Raw genomic sequence first — 17,557 nt, forward strand, 5'->3', positions numbered from 1 at the left:
AGCCCCCGGATGCCTCTGACTTATACTGTCAGGGCAGAAAGTAAATACCGCTCATTTTCTTAGTCTTTTGATTTTGTAATTGTATGTAGAAAACTGAAAGTGTCCCGAATCAGCACAAACACCTGTCCCGTTGAAACAAGTATACATTTAGATTTAGTTATATCACTACCTGTCGTTAGATAGCGCCAAAGTGCCACTTCATCCCTTCTTGGGTGAACAATAGACTCTGTCGATGTGTAGTTCAGTCACAAACAGTGGTGGACAGTAACAGAGTTCAATTACTTGAGTACTGTACTTAAGTACATTTTTTGAGTATCTTTACTTCACTTGAGTATTATTTTTTTGAGGAAACTTATTACTTTTACTCCACTACATTCAGAAGACAATTATTGTAATTTTTTACTCCACTACATTTCTATCAGTGCTCTAGTTACTCACTACTTTTGCCTTGAAGTCAGCTCATGAATTTCCTTCTCTTTTCTGAAATCTGATCCCTCAGTTGAACGTGGAGCAAACACAGAGCAAATTTCACTCAGATCAGTTCATTTAGAGGTGGTAATGATGGCTATAATTCTCCATCTGAGCACCTATGGTCATATCTTCAGCCTTTGTTAGAGGTTTTTGAAATTAAGAATGATAAGTATCTTGTGAAATGTTCTCCCTGTTTCCCACTCTGCCCAAACAAACAAAAATTCACAGTCCAACCTGATAAAGTGTGTTGAGCTATGTAACATTTGTTTCATTCCAGATGAACATTTCAAACTAAGTTGTCTGTGCTTGGAGTAACTTAGTTGCTGTTTTTATTCCATGGTATAGTTTTTAGAGATTTCAAGTAATGGTTTTTAGGTAAACATGATGTAACAAAATGTACTCCTATGTATTATTGACTGCACTTATGTATTGTGAAAATACAACGTTTAGAGATTTTTTAAGATGTACTTTGTATACTTAAGTATCTTTAAAAGCAAGTACTCCGCTAGGCCTACTTTAACTCAAAGTGATAATCTGACAGAGAAACTTTTTCTAATGAATTAAATATGTAAGTCCTTTTTTTTGTTTTATAGACAAACCGGCCAAGAACCCACACATACCTGAATCTAATTGTGTTTGGGACCCCTGGACAGACAATGCAATCTATTGAGGGAGAAATTAGAAATTCTGATATGACATTAACTGTGCTCTGAACATTCAGCCACTTACTCAAAAATATTACCTTAATAACAATAGTTTTCTTTTGCAGGTCGAAAGTGGAAATTGCCTCATTCAAGGGAGTAAGCTAAAACTGTTGAAAAGCCTTTACTTAGGCTGCATGATTTGGGGTTTAGTACTGGAGAATGTGTGTGTAACAACTGTAATATCCGTTTTAGTAAACATTCAGTGAAAGAGCCTTTATCTTGCACAGAATCGTTGGTAGGACTCGTGGCTTCTAATAAAGATATGACTGTAGTGTACATCAAACCTTTGACCTTTGAGTTACTTGATCAAGGCATCTTAGCCACAGTGATGGCTCACTTTTGACCTTACACTGCATTTGTGTGGCACTGATTGACTCACTTAGTTGGATCTTACTAATCCAAACAGATCAGCTGGTGACATTTCCACCAAGAGATTGAACATAAGGCTGTCACTGCAAATTATTTCAAGTATTTACCTGAGCAAAAAAACAAATTGTCTTGCTTTTTACTCATCTTTTACTCACGCCTAAGGCATACATTATATATGTTGTACAAAAAAAGAACACATCCAAAATAGTGTAAAAAATAATATAATTCTTTACTGGCTTACAACATTATGATATAGCAATGGCCACAGTGTAACTGGAAATAAAGCTAATAGATTTGCTTATACATACTTTTACTACAAGGTGTGTGGGAACATCTCCTCATCCTGGACTCAGTCTGACCTGCACAGGCCCCTCCCTAAATCCGAGCCACGAGCCACTCCTTCCAGGACACTGCACGTGCTTGTGGGAGGTATTAGTTGGCTTTACAGAGTAAGAGGCAATTAATAATTGGAACACATTCTGATAGCTCCAGTGATGTGACTCAGCTTTCAACCTCTGATGCAATTAAGTAATTAATCTTCAAAGAATATTCAAGCTGACTGAATGATACAACGCTTGGATGCACAGTGTTCAGAAACAAAGATACAGTATTCCCAAATCGATCGCCACGGTGGGTTATCAATGAAATTCACAAGGTTATTTGACAAGTGCAAGTAGTGATGCACTGAGTGCTCTGCATGTAATGGCACATATCCAGTACCTGCTGTGAGGTAAAAGTGCACTCTTAAGACCTTTTCTACCTGGTGCTGTCAGCAAGTGCGTAAAATCTTTCACCTAATCCTTATTAGGCCAAGACGTCTCAAATCAGATTAAGCAGGGTGCTTGGAAGTAGAAAACAGTTCTTGCTACCTGTGGTACACACTCATAGCAGTGCAGACTTAGTAATATGTGTACGCACACCTTCATGGGAATAGCTTATAAACCCCTTCCTCAGTTACATTATTATTCATACACTATAAGCCCTTAATTGTACTTATTTAATAATTCTTTATTCAGTCAGTCACTTTCTCACTTGTCTTCCAGAGCAGATGAAAGGTCAGAAAATTAATGGCCGCCAAGTACATTAACTAAGAAGTGATAAACAATGTACAAAATGAAATTGAAGTCCTAATTCCAGAAAAACTAATTCAAGTCCATTTGTGATTACATTTTATTATGATTAGGGTAAACATGTTGAGATTGCCGCACATCTTTTCCTTTGTTACCCTCATTCGTTACCTTACCTTGATATGCTGATTAAGTGTGAGCAAAGATTAAGCAAATTAGCGAGGATGTCGCTTGTCCCAAAATAGCTCTGGAGTGCTGCTGAGAGGCTTTGAACATCGCTCTGAGGAATAACGGATGCACGCTTTTGTGGTTTTTGCCTTTATAATAAAGGAGAAATGTGAAGAATACAGTAAGTCTTGTTTATTACATGTCTGTTAACATGCTAGTTTAACTGTCAGTTGTTTTTATAATTTACAAGCAGCAGTTTGTCTAATTAGTTGATATGTTTCAGGTGTGTATGTGTGTGTGTGTGTGGCCTTTGTGTACATCAACAGTCTGTAGTTAGTTAGACATGTTCTGTTGTTCACAGTATCATTATGGTTTATTACTTTAACAATAATGAAGTTTAGTATGAAACACTGTGATGCTAACTATGTTTACCTTACAGTAGACTTAGCTCTACAGCTAAATAACAGAGTCTCTCTGCCTCTCCAGTGTGCCATGCTTTGGCCTACTTTGTTTTGTTACTGCAAAGAAATCTGCACGGATAGTTTTATTATTACATTAGACGAATACACAAAATATCTAAATAGGTATGCTATAATGCAAGAAAACTATGCATCTGCAAAATAGCATAGGATTAATTTAAATACTAAACATCTAAATGTTTGTTTACATAACTGTACAGTATGACTACACAATGAATGCTGACCATACACAGTACAAAAGCCTTCCTTTAGTCAAATTTAATGTGCAGTGACCTCGTGCATGTTCATTTCTAGAAGACATGTGCTTCATACTCTGTGCAGTGTCTCCTTTTTGAGATGACAATGGAGTAACTCAGATCTAAAAATGTAATAATAATAAGAACAATAAGACCTGGAATGCATCTGGAAGCAAACACTTTTGCTGCATCACAAAGCCACACAACCATAAACAAACTAAAGAAACAGCAATCCCTTTTGTCAGAAGGCTGCTTACAGTAATTAGTTAAACTTCTTACAGACAACTTTGTAGGATCTCACCTGATCTGAGCAATAATAGTTATTTTTAAACAGAGAACATTTCAGTGAAATAAGAAAGGGTACACTGCCAGGCTTACTTAAGGAACAGAGATGTGATTAAAATATATGTCAATAAATGAGAAACATTTTAAGAAAAACAGAAATGCACCATTTCCACTTGTTGGATGCACCAAATCACAGAGTAATCTTCGGAATTGTACAATTGAACTTGTATTATGCCAAACACAGTTGTATTTTTCAGTAAACATGGCTGTAGAGGAAAAGTAAGCACAGTTCTACATTGTTGTCATTGCTATGACCTTACTTTGTGATGCTAAATCACACTGACATGCCAACCAAGCCTGTCTTGTGAAAACTGGCATCTTGTCAAACACTAAAGACAAGTTAAAACCTGACTGAGAAGCAACAGGGACAGTTTCCAATTTGAAATCACACATTTGAAATAAATGACAAGAGTGACAATCTATGACAATAAGCCACTTTTGGCAAAGCATAGGAGCTAACAGTAATGATTGTTTTTGGAGCCAAGGAAGAAAGGTTAAAGGTTACTGCTCAGCTCCAATCTGCAAAGATGAAATGTTTAAACCAAGCCAGAAACCTTGGTGTAGTCTTAGACTCAGACCTTAATTCCAGCAGCCACATTAAGACAATTACAAAGTCAGCCTACTATCACCTTAAAAATATATCAAGGATTAAAGGACTTATGTCTCAGCAGGATTCGGAAAAACTCGCCCATGCATTTATCTTTAGCAGACTAGACTACTGTAACGGGGTCTTAACAGGACTCCCTAAAAAGTCCATCAGACGACTGCAGCTCATACAGAATGCTACAGCTCGAGTCCTAACAAGGACCAACAAAGTAGATCACATCACTCCAGTTCTTAGAACCCTACACTGGCTTCCTGTCTTTCAGAGAATAGACTTTAAAATCCTGCTGATGGTTTATAAAGCACTGAATGGTTTAGGCCCAAAATACATTGCTGATCTGCTGCTACTTTATGAACCATCTCGACCTCTGAGGTCATCAGGTCCTAGTCTGCTTTCAGTCCCTAGAGTCAGAACGAAACATGGTGAAGCAGCGTTTAGTCATTATGCACCACATATCTGGAAAACACTCCCTGAAAGCTGTAGGTCCGCTCCCACTCTCACCTCTTTTAAATCAAAGACTAAGACTTTCTTATTTGCCACTCCCTTCCTATCCTAGCTTATTTTAACTAACCTTACATGCAAATTTTAATTTAATTTTTAATATCTTCTAATTGTCCTTTTATTTCTGTTTTATTGCATTTGACATTTTAATTGTGTTCTTTAATGCCTGTCTGAATGTTTCCAATGCTTTTAATCTTTTAATGTAAAGCACATTGAGTTGCCCTCATGTATGAAATGCGCTATACAATTAAAGCTGCCTTGCCTTGCCTAGGGATATGTTGTTTTCCAGCCGTAGCATGAAGAAGCCAATGGTTTGGCCCATGTGGAACATAGAGATGACAAAACAACTGGCCATTATTCAAACATAATAGATGTAATAAATGATCAGCTTTTTTCCTCTCTGCTTCTTTCCAGTCAGCTCAAGCCAACATGAGCAACACACCAGTCCAGGAGCCGACTGCCCCGGCATTGTCCTCTGGCAGTGGGCAGACGGTGCCCTCTAGACCCTTCCAGCCAACCTCAGATCCCTCAGCCTCTAAAAGGGTATGTTTTTACAAGAGCGGCGACTACACATTCAGCGGGCATCGCATGGTCATCAATGCCCGAACCTTCAAGACATTTGATGCTCTGCTGGATGCTCTGTCAAAGAAAGTGCCTCTGCCTTTTGGTGTTAGAACCATCACCACACCTCGCGGCACCCACTTGGTTAAAGCTTTGGATGATTTACATGATGGGGGATCATATGTGTGTTCTGATCAAAGGCGGGTGAAGCCATTAAACCTTGAGGAAGTGATCAGGCGGCAAGTACCATGGAACACCACCAGACCCTTCACCGCAGGGCGACGAAAGCTTCAAAGACTGCAGTTTGGGAGACGGAATGAAGTCACAAGCAGGCCAACGAAGGTGCCTGATAGGGTGGCAGTACGGACACCAAAAAGACTTGAGGTCATCAAGAATAGGGACCCCACTGTTAAACGCATAATAGTGCTGCAGCGAAGGACAGCACCAACGTTTGACGCTTTACTGGATTACCTCTCCCAGATCCTGCAGTTCCCGGTGCTGAAACTCTTCTCGACAGATGGCAGAAGAGTAAGTATTGGGAAAAGTGAAAATAGTTTATGACTGTATATTTCTTTTTTAAGGCAACACCTGAAAATAAAATGAGCAGCTTCATTTGTGAAATGGGTTTGTTCTGCATAAAGATATCACAGGCAAAATATCAAGTACCTTGTATCAAATAATAATCTCAGTCAGGTAAGATGATCACTTTCATACATGTCTGTGTATTATGAGGTTCGAACAAGAAAGTGGTTATCTCAGCTTGGAATACAGAATGGAAACTATTTGTGGACAACACTCGTTGTCTTGGTAAAACCACGAGTACTAGTATTGGTTGTCCACTAGAACAAATGAGAACTAATATGTTAGGTGGATTTTACCAACTTTAGACAAAATCAGGCCAGCTGTCTCTTCTTGTTGCTGGTCTTTATGGTAAGCTAGGTGAACCAGCTGCTGGCTCCAGCATCATGTTGAACAGATGGTTGTTTCCATGTTGATGTCAACAAGAAACAAATTGACACATTCCCCAAGACTTATTCCAAGGGGGTCAAAAGGTGCTTTTCGATCAGAAGTACCAGTAACTTTTGGATCCAGGAACTTCTCTTCAAGGAACTAAATGGTTCCTGTTGCCCAATGCTGTCTGTGTTTCCGCTGTGGCCTGAAGTCCGTGAAGATTATGCGAATCAGGAGAAGCAAATAAAAGTAATGTCACTACACTGCCAGACCAGTAGAGGGCAGTAAGACAGCCGAAGGCCAAACAACTAAGATGACACCATAGAAGGAGACATACAGGCTGACATCATCATGTGCAACATTACAGTCAGCCTGTTAGCATAGAGGAGATTCAACTTGAGCTGTTTTTGATCATGCTTTATTGCATTGCAAATAGATTCGTGGAATCAAGACTTGGAACGAGAGAAGCGCGAGTAGCAAAGCGGATTTAGAACTCCATAAATGCTCAACTTAAATCCTATTAAATCAAGTGCTATTGTGGACAGCGGATGAAATGCATATACTGTGAGTACTCTAATAAAATCAAAAATGTTCAGCATTGCAGGCCCTGCCCCCCAAAGTTCCTGGATGGTTGGAAAGTACTACCCCCCAAGCAGGGACTTGTCAAGGGAAGGAACTACCTGTAGACCCTGGTTCGTGCTATTGAAACGCAGAGTTCCTCAAAATGTCCCTAGTTCCTGGGGAAAGTTCCTGCTGTTGAAAAGCACTTAAAGTAAAACAGAAAGTAGTCCAGATAAATGCCTTACATTTGATCTGGTTACTATGATCAAATCCTTTATAGCTACGTTGATCACTCAAAGTGGTAGCGTCAAGATGCATTTACCTTTAACCACACTTGCCTTTCCGGTGTTGTTAGAAGAGTATGAGTTTGAGTGTGATAGAGGAATGTGTCCTGGACCCTATTCTTTGGAAATGTGAAGAAGTTTTTAGCTAGCTGGACAACACATTCATATTGTCTGCTTTAGTTTTGCACAGTTTTGCCCTGCGTGCACCTCAGCCAATGGTCATACATGGTTTTATATGATGGGCGCTGGTATTCAACAAAACACAAAAATACTCAAAAAATGTTTTTAAACACATATTTGGCATTTTGTCAACTGGGACACAGGATCACTCTTGGTAAAGTATTTTCAAAGCATCTGTAACTTTCAGGATTTCTTACTAGGCAATGTTTTTCGGCCTTTCAATTGGCATAATGCCATGGCAATCCATGACATCTCTGCTGTTGTCCCTGACTTAACTTTCTATCCAGGGATACTTAAGTAAAGGTCTGTCTGGGTCACACAAATAGGATAGTGTTCTGACACTCAGGAAACCTGTTGGTGCACCATTTGATCACTTTTCAGAGTTTGATAGTTTATTCTTGGTCTTGAAAACAACAGGAGACAAAACAATCGACTTACTCGTTAGTTCCTGAGCTTTGGGATTCTTGTTTATGTTGGCCTCACAGTTGAGGCAAGACGAACCAATCTGAACTCGCCATTATTTCGAAGTATGCAGTGTAATGGCATGTGGTTTAACATATTCAGGGACGGAACAGAAAAGGCATATTATTGTTGCATTGTCATTGTATGTCTGACAGAGTAAATACTCTGTATGTTTTGGATTTTAACTCAATTAGTAGTTAAGTGTACCCCTAAATTTTGATACAACCTACTGACACCTTTAAGTTTACAAGTAACCAGTATTGCAAGGTACGAAGAAACTTGAGTATTGAAAAGTGTTCCCTCTCTTTTTTCAGGTTGACGGTCTTGCTGCACTTATTCTTTGCTCTGGAGTTGTCGTGGCAGCGGGGAATGAGCCATTCAGATTAGGAAACTACAATTTTAACAGAGTGGGCCAGATGGCACAAGCAATGGACATGGATTCAGCCATGTTGCAGCCCAGAGCTTGTAAGTAGTAGTGCGTGCAACCGTTAATTCTGCATGACGTGGTTTCTTAGTGTTCTTGTAGAAAGTTTATGTGGACATTTAAGGACCACAAAGTCAGAGGGCACAAATACAAAACACTTGCCAGATAGATCCATAGCTGCCCCCTCAAGGGAATAATCCAGCATTCTTGAAAGATATATATAAAAAGTAAAAGTTTTGTTTTCTTAAAAAGTAAACCAACTAAAGCCAAAAAAATGTTAGCTTTATTTAACATAAATTTAATTTTAGAAAATCTGCCCACATTTTTCTGCAAATCTATTTTTTTGTATACAAAAACCAAAGTGAAACAACGTATCCAGTTGATTGATGGGTTAAAGCCTGAAGTCTTTATTCTAACTTAAGCTTATCAGTGGCTAGATGTTTCTTACCTTTCAAGACACGGTCATGAGAGTGGTACAAATCTTGAAACCTATCAGCTTAAAAGCAAGGGTATCTATCAAAACACCAAACTGTTCCTTTTACTATTTCAAGCAAGCTACTGAAGTGTGAAGCTTTAATAAAGTCCTAATTTTTTTTCTCTCTCTCTCTCTTTGCCTGGGTATCACAAACACCTGCTTCCACCAAACACATCCAAAGTGAACAACAAATCTTTCTCAAGTGGAAGAGGCTCGAGGAATTTCTCCTTATCATCTGAGAGATACATTGTCAACCAAATAAAGAAGTCCCGATATGGAAGCTCAAACAGCTGCCTGCATCGAACCAGCAGGTCATTTGAAACAGAGACCAACCACCGACGCACATCCTATGGAACAAGTGAAACTGGGAGGGTTCTGGGACGCACATCCTATGGAACAAGTGAAACTGGGAGGGTAAACAATGAGCAACATGCTTCCATTGTACCTCAGGATGATGACATTGAGAAGTCTTTCCGTGTCAATCAAGATGGCAGCATGACCGTGGAGATGAAGGTCCGTCTAACCATCAAAGAGGAGGAGATGCTCCATTGGACTACCACACTCAGCCGCACATGCCTTAACAAGAGGACAGTTTGTGCCTCCATTTCTGAGTCAGCCAAAAGCTCAACTGACTCAAACAATGCCGTTGCCAAAAACTCCACTAGCATCAGTGGAGACGAGTTAAAAGAGGCAAACCATCCTCCTACTGGAAAGGGCGTCAAGTTTAACGACGACCGAGTGATTAGTCGATCGAAAGCAGGTTTCAAACGCAGCCCTACACCAGGTGCCCAACAGGTGAAGAGGGCCTCGGTTGAGAGTGTAAAGATGGTGACAGAGTCTGGGGTTCAGGAGAGCACCCTGGGACATTACTCCTACATGGAGAGGACGGCTGGGGGTGAGACAACTGAGGGGTACCGTGTTGTCAGACACAGCAGCAGCAATAGGCCGATCCCAAAGCCTCGGAAAACTCCATCTGCAGGGGCGATCAACAAAGCCTCCCACTCCTCCATCAGATCGTCAGGAGTAGCAGAGGTTCTTCAAATACAAAATAATGGCATGGAGGTTACAGAGACTGTGATGCACATTTATGAGAGTCAAGGCAGCTATGACAACTATTTTGCTAATGAGGACTACAGCGCAGAGGGTCCACCTTCATACTCTTCAACACCTGCACTGGAAAGCAAACAGTCCACTGATTCAGCGCCTCTTTCCTCCAGCAATGATTGCGATGTAGATTTTCAAGCCACCACAGACTCTCATCAAAGACAAAAAGAAGAGATGTTATCATTGTCATCGGAGCCAATAACTCAACCGCATGAGATAACAAACCATCTGTCTTCTGTGACCGGATATGGAGCTCGAAATGCAACCAAAACAAAAGATAAAAACCCTAAAATCGAGAAGAAGAAAATGCTGATAACACCAGCTAGGAACCTGAAGAGTTTTAATTCCATGAGCAGCTCCGATAAAAAGCAAAGAGAAAGCCTACCAAAAAATGGAATCAAGTCATCTACAGACAAGCTTAGTAGCAGTACCAGTATTGGAAAGAAGAGTTTGGGTTCATCAGGAAGTGCTAAGAGTGTTCAAAAGAGTAATGGAGTAGTGAAGCCTCAAGTTAAGAAAGTGAGTAAGGATGGGAAGATTTCCAGAAGAGAGCAAGCCTTTTTAGTTAATTCTGTTAATGTGAAAAGGAACCTAACTCTGAGACAAAACTTAGATAACGGTCATAATGTTAACACACCCAATATGAGGCCTCAGATGAAGAAGAACATTTCAGACATTTTACAACCCAAAAAGCCCCTTTTGCCAGCCAGAAAATCAATAACTAGACCCAAATCCATGGGTGAACACAAACTATCAACACCTAAAAACCCTTTAGAGTTGAGTGAGAGTTTGTCCACACCTTCTTTCAAACCTTCACTCTCTGAAATTCATCAATATGTTGAGAACTGGTTGGAAAAAGTAAGTCCAGACCCGGTACCATACACAGAGGAGACCACCAGTGATGAATCACTGACAAAGAATCAGACAAAGGTTGTGTTTCAGATCGGTGATGATTCTGAGTCAGATGAAAAGATGGAAAGCAAGAAAACTCTACATGAGTGTCCTCCACCTCCTAGTGATGTCAGAAAGTCCGCCTCTTGTCTAACTGTTCCACAGTGTCATATAGATCCACATCTTCTGCACAATGAACAGTATGCCAGAGGTCTATGTGTGTCGATGCCAAGTGTCAGAGTCGACCCTGAAAAAATGGAGAATGTAATGAGACCTCACAAATCAGAAGAGAACATTGGTCCAGCTGACAATGAATCAGCATCATCACACTTTTTAAGTCCCCATGCAAGGATCAAACCTGTCCTGAATCAGATTTATTCATCCATTCAGTGTATCAGAGGGGCAACTGAGACCACCAACACAACATCAAATCTAGAGAAGTCCACCAGCCTTCCAGATTTCCCAAATCAAGTGGCTTCAGTGTTTGGCTCGTCTTGTAAAGCCTTCCTGTCGTTCTTATCTGTGATGACTTTGCGAGATAACCTCGGTGGATCTGAAATGGTGATTAGTGAACCGTCAAGAAGCGACTCTGAGGCCATGCTCATGATGCAATCCCTACAGAAAATATCTGCCATCGATGACACAGAAGAGCTTCGGGCAAGTTTGACGGATCTGCAGAGCAGAGCGTCCTCTCAGTTCAGAGCACGCTGGAAGGATTTCCAGATTCTGAGGGAAAGGCTTGAAAGCGAGCCGCTGTCTCCCAGAGTTTCAGAAACAGAATTTGCCCTTGATGTTGTCTCGGAGGGAGGTGATGTATTTGAGGATCAGTGTTTAGGGATTGATGAACTGATGGAGGAAATGAATATGCCACACAGCCTCAGGGCAGAGATTTCTTCAACAATCCACTCTAGATTTTTTTATCCTGTAGAGGAGAGCACTTTTGTAGAAACTGAAAGAAACCAGTCGGACTCGGAGGAAGATGTTGAAACATTTGTAGATGAAAATGAGGAATTAAAACAATCACCTGAGCCTGATAGTGCCACTGTGATGATTGAGTCAGAGACAGAACTTAAAGTTCAGAAAACAGGGAACAATATCAAAGAGTCAGACATTTCACAGGTGGACAAAGATGATCTGTTAAAAGACAAAGAAAGTGAAAAGGAAGAAGAAGAAGAAGAGGAGGAAGAAGAAGAAGAAGAAGAAGAAAAAGAAGAAGAAGAAGAGGGAGATAACAGGGAGGAGGTGAATGACAAAGATACAAAAGAAAAAGATGATGTTGAAGAAGAGAGTGAAGCTGAAGAAAGGGAAAGTGAGAATGAGGCTGAAGAAAAACTGGATGACAAAGGGCAGGATGAAGGGGGAAGAGAGGGAAGTGAAGAGGAGGGAGAATCTTTTATAAAACTAGAAGAAGGGACAGAAGAAGAGATGACAGAGGATGGGGGGGAGGGGGGTGGGGAAGGATTAGTGGATGATGAAGGCCAAGAATCAAGGGAGGGTGAACGTGTTGAGGAGACAGATGACAGAAAAGGTGATGAGGAGACTGAGGCTGAAGAAAATGTGCAGGGTGAGGGTGACGAGGAAACAGAGGAGGGAGGAAAAGAGCATTCTGAGGATGATGAGGAGGCAGAGGAAGAAGAAAGAGGGGAAAATGAGGTGGATGAGGAGTTTGAAGACGAGTTTGAAGAGGAAGAAGAAAAAGAGGAGATTGTAATTGATGAAGAGACAGAAAAACAAGAAAATGTGCAGGAGGAGGAGGATGAGGAGACAGAGGAGGAAGAAAAAGAAGAGACTTTGGTTGATCAAGAGACAGAAGAGGAGAATGAAGAGGGGAATGAGGTTGAACGGGAGACAGAGGAGGATGAAAAAGAGGAAGATGAGTTAGAGAAGGAAGCAAAGGAGGACAGTGAAGCTGACCAGGAGACAGAGGAGGAAGTAAAAAGGGAGGATGAGTCTGATCAAGAGACAGATCAAGAGGAAGTAGAAAATATTATTGAAGTGGAGCATGAAGAGGAAGAAGATGAGGATTCAAACGAGGATGCAGAGGAAGGAATTGAGGAAAATGAAGAAGAGAAAAAGAAAGGATTAATCGAGGAGGAAGATTTTGAAGAGGAGGTTCACACTGTAATTGAGGAGAGGGAGGTGGAGGATAAATGTGAAAATAGTCAGGAGGAAGATGAGGAGAGGGAGGAGGTGGAGGATGAATGTGAAAATAGTCAGGAGGAAGATGAGGAGAGGGAGGAGGTGGAGGATAAATGTGAAAATAGTCAGGAGGAAGATGAGGAGAGGGAGGAGGTGGAGGATAAATGTGAAAATAGTCAGGAGGAAGATGAGGAGAGGGAGGAGGTGGAGGATAAATGTGAAAATAGTCAGGAGGAAGATGAGGAGAGGGAGGAGGTGGAGGATAAATGTGAAAATAGTCAGGAGGAAGATGAGGAGAGGGAGGAGGAGGAGGATAAATGTGAAAATAGTCAGGAGGAAGATGAGGAGAGGGAGGAGGTGGAGGATAAATGTGAAAATAGTCAGGAGGAAGATGAGGACGAGGAAGGAGGGAAAGAAGGAGAAGAAGGAGAAGAAGGAGAAACTGTTAAAGATGTTGAGGAGGATGATGAGGGTGAAGAGAGCTGCAAACATCCAGAGAAAACAAAAGATAGCTTTGAAGAAGAATCAGTTGTGGAGGCAGAAGTTGTCGAGGGGATAGAGATCGAGGAGGAAAAGGAAGAATCAGAGTTTGAGAGAGAGAAAGGAAACGTTAGTGTTGATGCAAAAAGTAAAGTTCTACTACAGGAGGCCGAGTACTCGCCGCATCAGAGTAGCTGGGAGGAAGATGCAAATGTAGATATAAAGGTACAAGAGCACAACCCTGAATCTCAGAGCGTTTATTCCTCAGAGTGTGCAGATGATAAAGGTGATGGAACAGACACAGCTGAAGCCGAAACAGACGAAGGAGAGGAGCAGCAAGGAGAACAAAACAGCAGTCTACCACATCCAGCTGAAATATCTCAGGAGTTACTCGACTTTGTTAACTCTGCCCTCCAGTGTGCGTCACTTATATTTACATATGATGCTCATGGGAAAATCAGGATAGAGCCAGATCATTCTCAAGCTCTAAAATCGTCGAGTTCAAAAAGCACGAAGAACAGTTCACACAGCGTGAAGCGTCTACCAAGCCCGACCTGCTCAGATTTGTCCGATTACAGGCCGGATACATCGGAGAGTGGTGGATATCAAACCCAGCTGTCTGTAGATATTGTCTCAGAGAGTGGAGAGGAGGGTCAAGGGAGACAATTTCCAGTCTGTAAACGCAAGTCCAAACTGACCGTTGCAAGTAATTCAAAAGTCTCGCAGAATTCCCAGAAGAAAAATGGAGGGAGTTTCTCTTCAGGCACTAAAGCCTCAAAGGAGGATCTGTCTTATTTCAGTGCAGGGAGCTCACAAAAGGCAGACAATGAAGCTGCTCCAGATGCCACACGCATATCTGTCCCCTCGGAAAAAGACTCAAAGGATGGGGTGTTAATCGATCAAGGCAGATGGCTGCTCAAGGAGAATCACCTCATCAGAACTTCTCCTCCAGTCACCCTGGGAATGTACAGCAACATAGACAGCACATCGTCAGATTCAAGGTCTAGTGAGGACTCCCCGCAGCATTACAAAGCCCAGCAAAACCTCCTAACAGCATTGTCCTCATCAGAGCTTGAGGAGTTGGCGAAGCCTAAAACCCCAAAGTGCACCTACTACAACATGTCTCATGGGAGTGATTCTGATCCTTTTCTGGATGACTCCAGTTTTAAAAGCAGGAAAAAGGATGCAAGCAATGGTAAAGGGAGAGGCGTGAGGGTGGCACCCACCATTAATACAACCCACACCTGGGCAAACAAAAATGGTAGTATGTCTTCTTTTGCATCAGTTGAGTTTAATATACCTGATAAAAAAGTGCATCCTGAAGGGGAGGCCGCATCTATGGCCATGGCAAGAAGGACATCTGGTGGAGAAGGGAGAGCAGTGCAGGCACAAGACTCTATTGATACAATACATTTGAGATGTGGCCAATACTGTCCCATACTATAGAAGCAGGACATTATGCTTCACAGTGGTATTCAAATACAAGACTGTCATCTGTATGAGTGTTGTTCATTACTATTTTTGTTGTTTGCTTTGTTTTTGTTCAAAAAACTCATAGACAAATAACTTTTTCTTGCAGCTTGCTCAAAACCTACAAACATATGCAGCAATGGAAAAGAGTTGTGCCTCTTATATATGGTTGAATGTGGTCATGAATATTTCTATATTTAAACATTTCTGTGCTCCTGACTGTACATATCTTTATTATTCATGATAAAAAGTACTTGTAACATAAGTCATTGGTTGAATAAAATGCTATACATGAGAGGAAAATGTATATCTGCCCCTCTCAGGATTTTAACAGAGGATAATGTCAAGAAGTATATTCAGATGATTTAATAAAAAATGAAATCCCTAAACTAAGCTTTTGAAAAATGTCATTTTGACGGGCAAACTAAAGAATATCAGATTAAACTTTTTCACAAAAGTGGAGGATTTGATGGGAAGAACATATCACAAAAATTCTGGATGTATCCCCTATTTAAATTCCATATCTTTATTTAAACCCTTCCTACACTCAAAATGTGCACATACTCTACTTCTTAGTGCATGATGACAATGGTAGATGGTTTTGAAGACTGAAGAGTGAATTATGGTGCAAAAATATTGCTTAGAAGAACAAAAAATGTTTTGCCGTCAGTTTTCCCATAATAACAAATACATGTTTCTGAATTTGCATTTCACATACTATCATGTTTAGGACTGTCTCCTCTATGTTATTATGAAGCCCAACAATTTTAAACATATTTAATTTGCAGTTATTCTTAATGATGATAATGAATTTGTAATTTTCTGGATATGAAAAAAAAAAGGACTAACCCTGAACTCATGGGTATATGCACATTTTGCTCAAAATGCAATGTTTTTTTCCCGGCTGTTCATACCAAGTTTCCATTATAGCCTTGTTCTTGTATAAAGCTTTAAAGGTACAGTGTAAAGTAATTTGCAGCATTTAGCAAAACAGATTTGAAATGCAGTTTATTATTCACAAGTTTAAATTGGTGTATAATTTCCTGAATAGTAAATCACTTTGTTCTTGTTGACTTAGGATGGGCCTATTATATCCACATACGCACCTTATGTGGATATAAAAATGCTCATCATTTTTCCCCGCCATGTTTCTACAGTAAAGCAAAATGGACAAACTAGAAAGGGCCAGCTTTAAGCATACTTATTAATATTATACAGCATTTATACCAAGTCTGTCCGGCTAAATGCCACTAAATACCGTACACTGTACCTTTAACTCTACCTAGGCTGCCAAATGTGACATGTGCTAATTTTATCCACTATCAAAGCTACCCTTCATTACTAAAATTATTGGCTTGATATAGTACCCCCTGAAGTTCTAACCCCAAAGTTTCTTTTAGAGCACTTACCAATGTTTTGTAGTTTCCAAATGTTTAAATCTCGTCTGGCTTTCAAATGAGATGTAATTCCTGCCAGCAGAAAGATTAATTTAGCATTTTGAATTATTTCCCAACATGAGAAGAAGAAAAGTATGGCAGCAAAGTGTTTTACAATAGCAACAGAGCAATATACCGGACAGGTTATAATTACAACTCAACTCAACTTTATTTATTTAGCACCTTTCATACATAAAAACATGCAGCCCAAAGAGCTTCACAGAATAACAGAGACAGAAAACAACAGCAGTGGTAAAATTATAAAAGGCATGATTAAAAAATGAAATACTTAAAAATAAAATAAAATCAATACAGTAAAATTAATAAAATAAATAATAGTGGTAAGAAAAGTTAAAATAAGGTAGCGTTAACAAGATCAGATGAATACAAGAAATAAATAGATACATAAATAATTAAATAAGATAAATAAATGATAAAGCAATTATTAAAATAATAATGATTAAAATAATAATACAAATAGTAAAAATAATAATAATGCTATCCAGGGCTAAAAATAAATTACTCCAAATTAAAAGCTAGATTAAAAAGGTAAGTCTTAAACTTCCCAACATGCACTGCTTCAAAATAATTAAAATAAAAATGGCGCCCCAACGTTACTTACCTGAACAGGTTACTCCAGCCACTGTTAAAAAGGCATCTTTGTCATTCAGCTGAAGGAATATATTTTACAGAATGCTTGAAGGACTCTTCGCTGGATTAGAGGTAAGCGTTTAGACCATAGACTGTATAAATAAGGTTTAGACCTCATGCTTCACTGAACGTGTGTTTGTTTTGTTTGGACCAGGGTTGGGTGAACTTTCAGATGAACAGCTGTCTGTCAGCCGTGACCCGGATGTAACGTTCTTTCCGAGGCTAAGGTGTCGATATTATTTCCTGTCGGAAATTAAAATGATACAAATTTGACTCACATTCATCAGGTAGCCAGCAATACCTCTTTAGGAATCAAAATATTTACCTGGTTTTGTGAGTATCATCCATTTGTTAAGGTCACTTAACAAGTACTTTTGCAAATTGGCCGAAAAAAACCCCAAAAACCATCATCACATTTTTTTTTAGATTTATTTTCTTAGACATTCACTTTATTAGTTTATGGTGTGAACTCCTTGAACGATTTTATTAAAAGTGTGGATTTTTCTTTTTTAAGAATACCTACTAGTAACCTGGCTTTCACCAA

The 17,557-nt window shown here is 39.9% G+C and overlaps 1 protein-coding gene and 1 long non-coding RNA gene across 2 annotated transcripts; both read left to right on the top strand.

Annotated features, from left to right (window-relative positions):
* The first annotated feature begins 5,373 nt into the window (after positions 1-5,373).
* Positions 5,374-15,161, top strand: LOC117826650 (oxygen-regulated protein 1). Its single transcript, XM_034702892.1, has 4 exons — positions 5,374-6,033; positions 8,258-8,408; positions 9,024-12,976; positions 13,439-15,161. The coding sequence occupies exons 1-4, from the start codon at positions 5,374-5,376 to the stop codon at positions 14,900-14,902; spliced, it is 6,228 nt and encodes a 2,075-aa protein (XP_034558783.1). The 3' UTR covers positions 14,903-15,161.
* Positions 15,162-16,969: 1,808 nt separating this feature from the next.
* LOC117826866 lies at positions 16,970-17,292 on the top strand. Its single transcript, XR_004634104.1, has 2 exons — positions 16,970-17,085; positions 17,168-17,292. It is a non-coding gene; the product is annotated as an uncharacterized LOC117826866 (long non-coding RNA).
* The last annotated feature ends 265 nt before the right edge of the window (positions 17,293-17,557 follow it).

This window comes from Notolabrus celidotus, chromosome 15, assembly GCF_009762535.1.
Source record: "Notolabrus celidotus isolate fNotCel1 chromosome 15, fNotCel1.pri, whole genome shotgun sequence".
Taxonomy (NCBI): domain Eukaryota; kingdom Metazoa; phylum Chordata; class Actinopteri; order Labriformes; family Labridae; genus Notolabrus; species Notolabrus celidotus.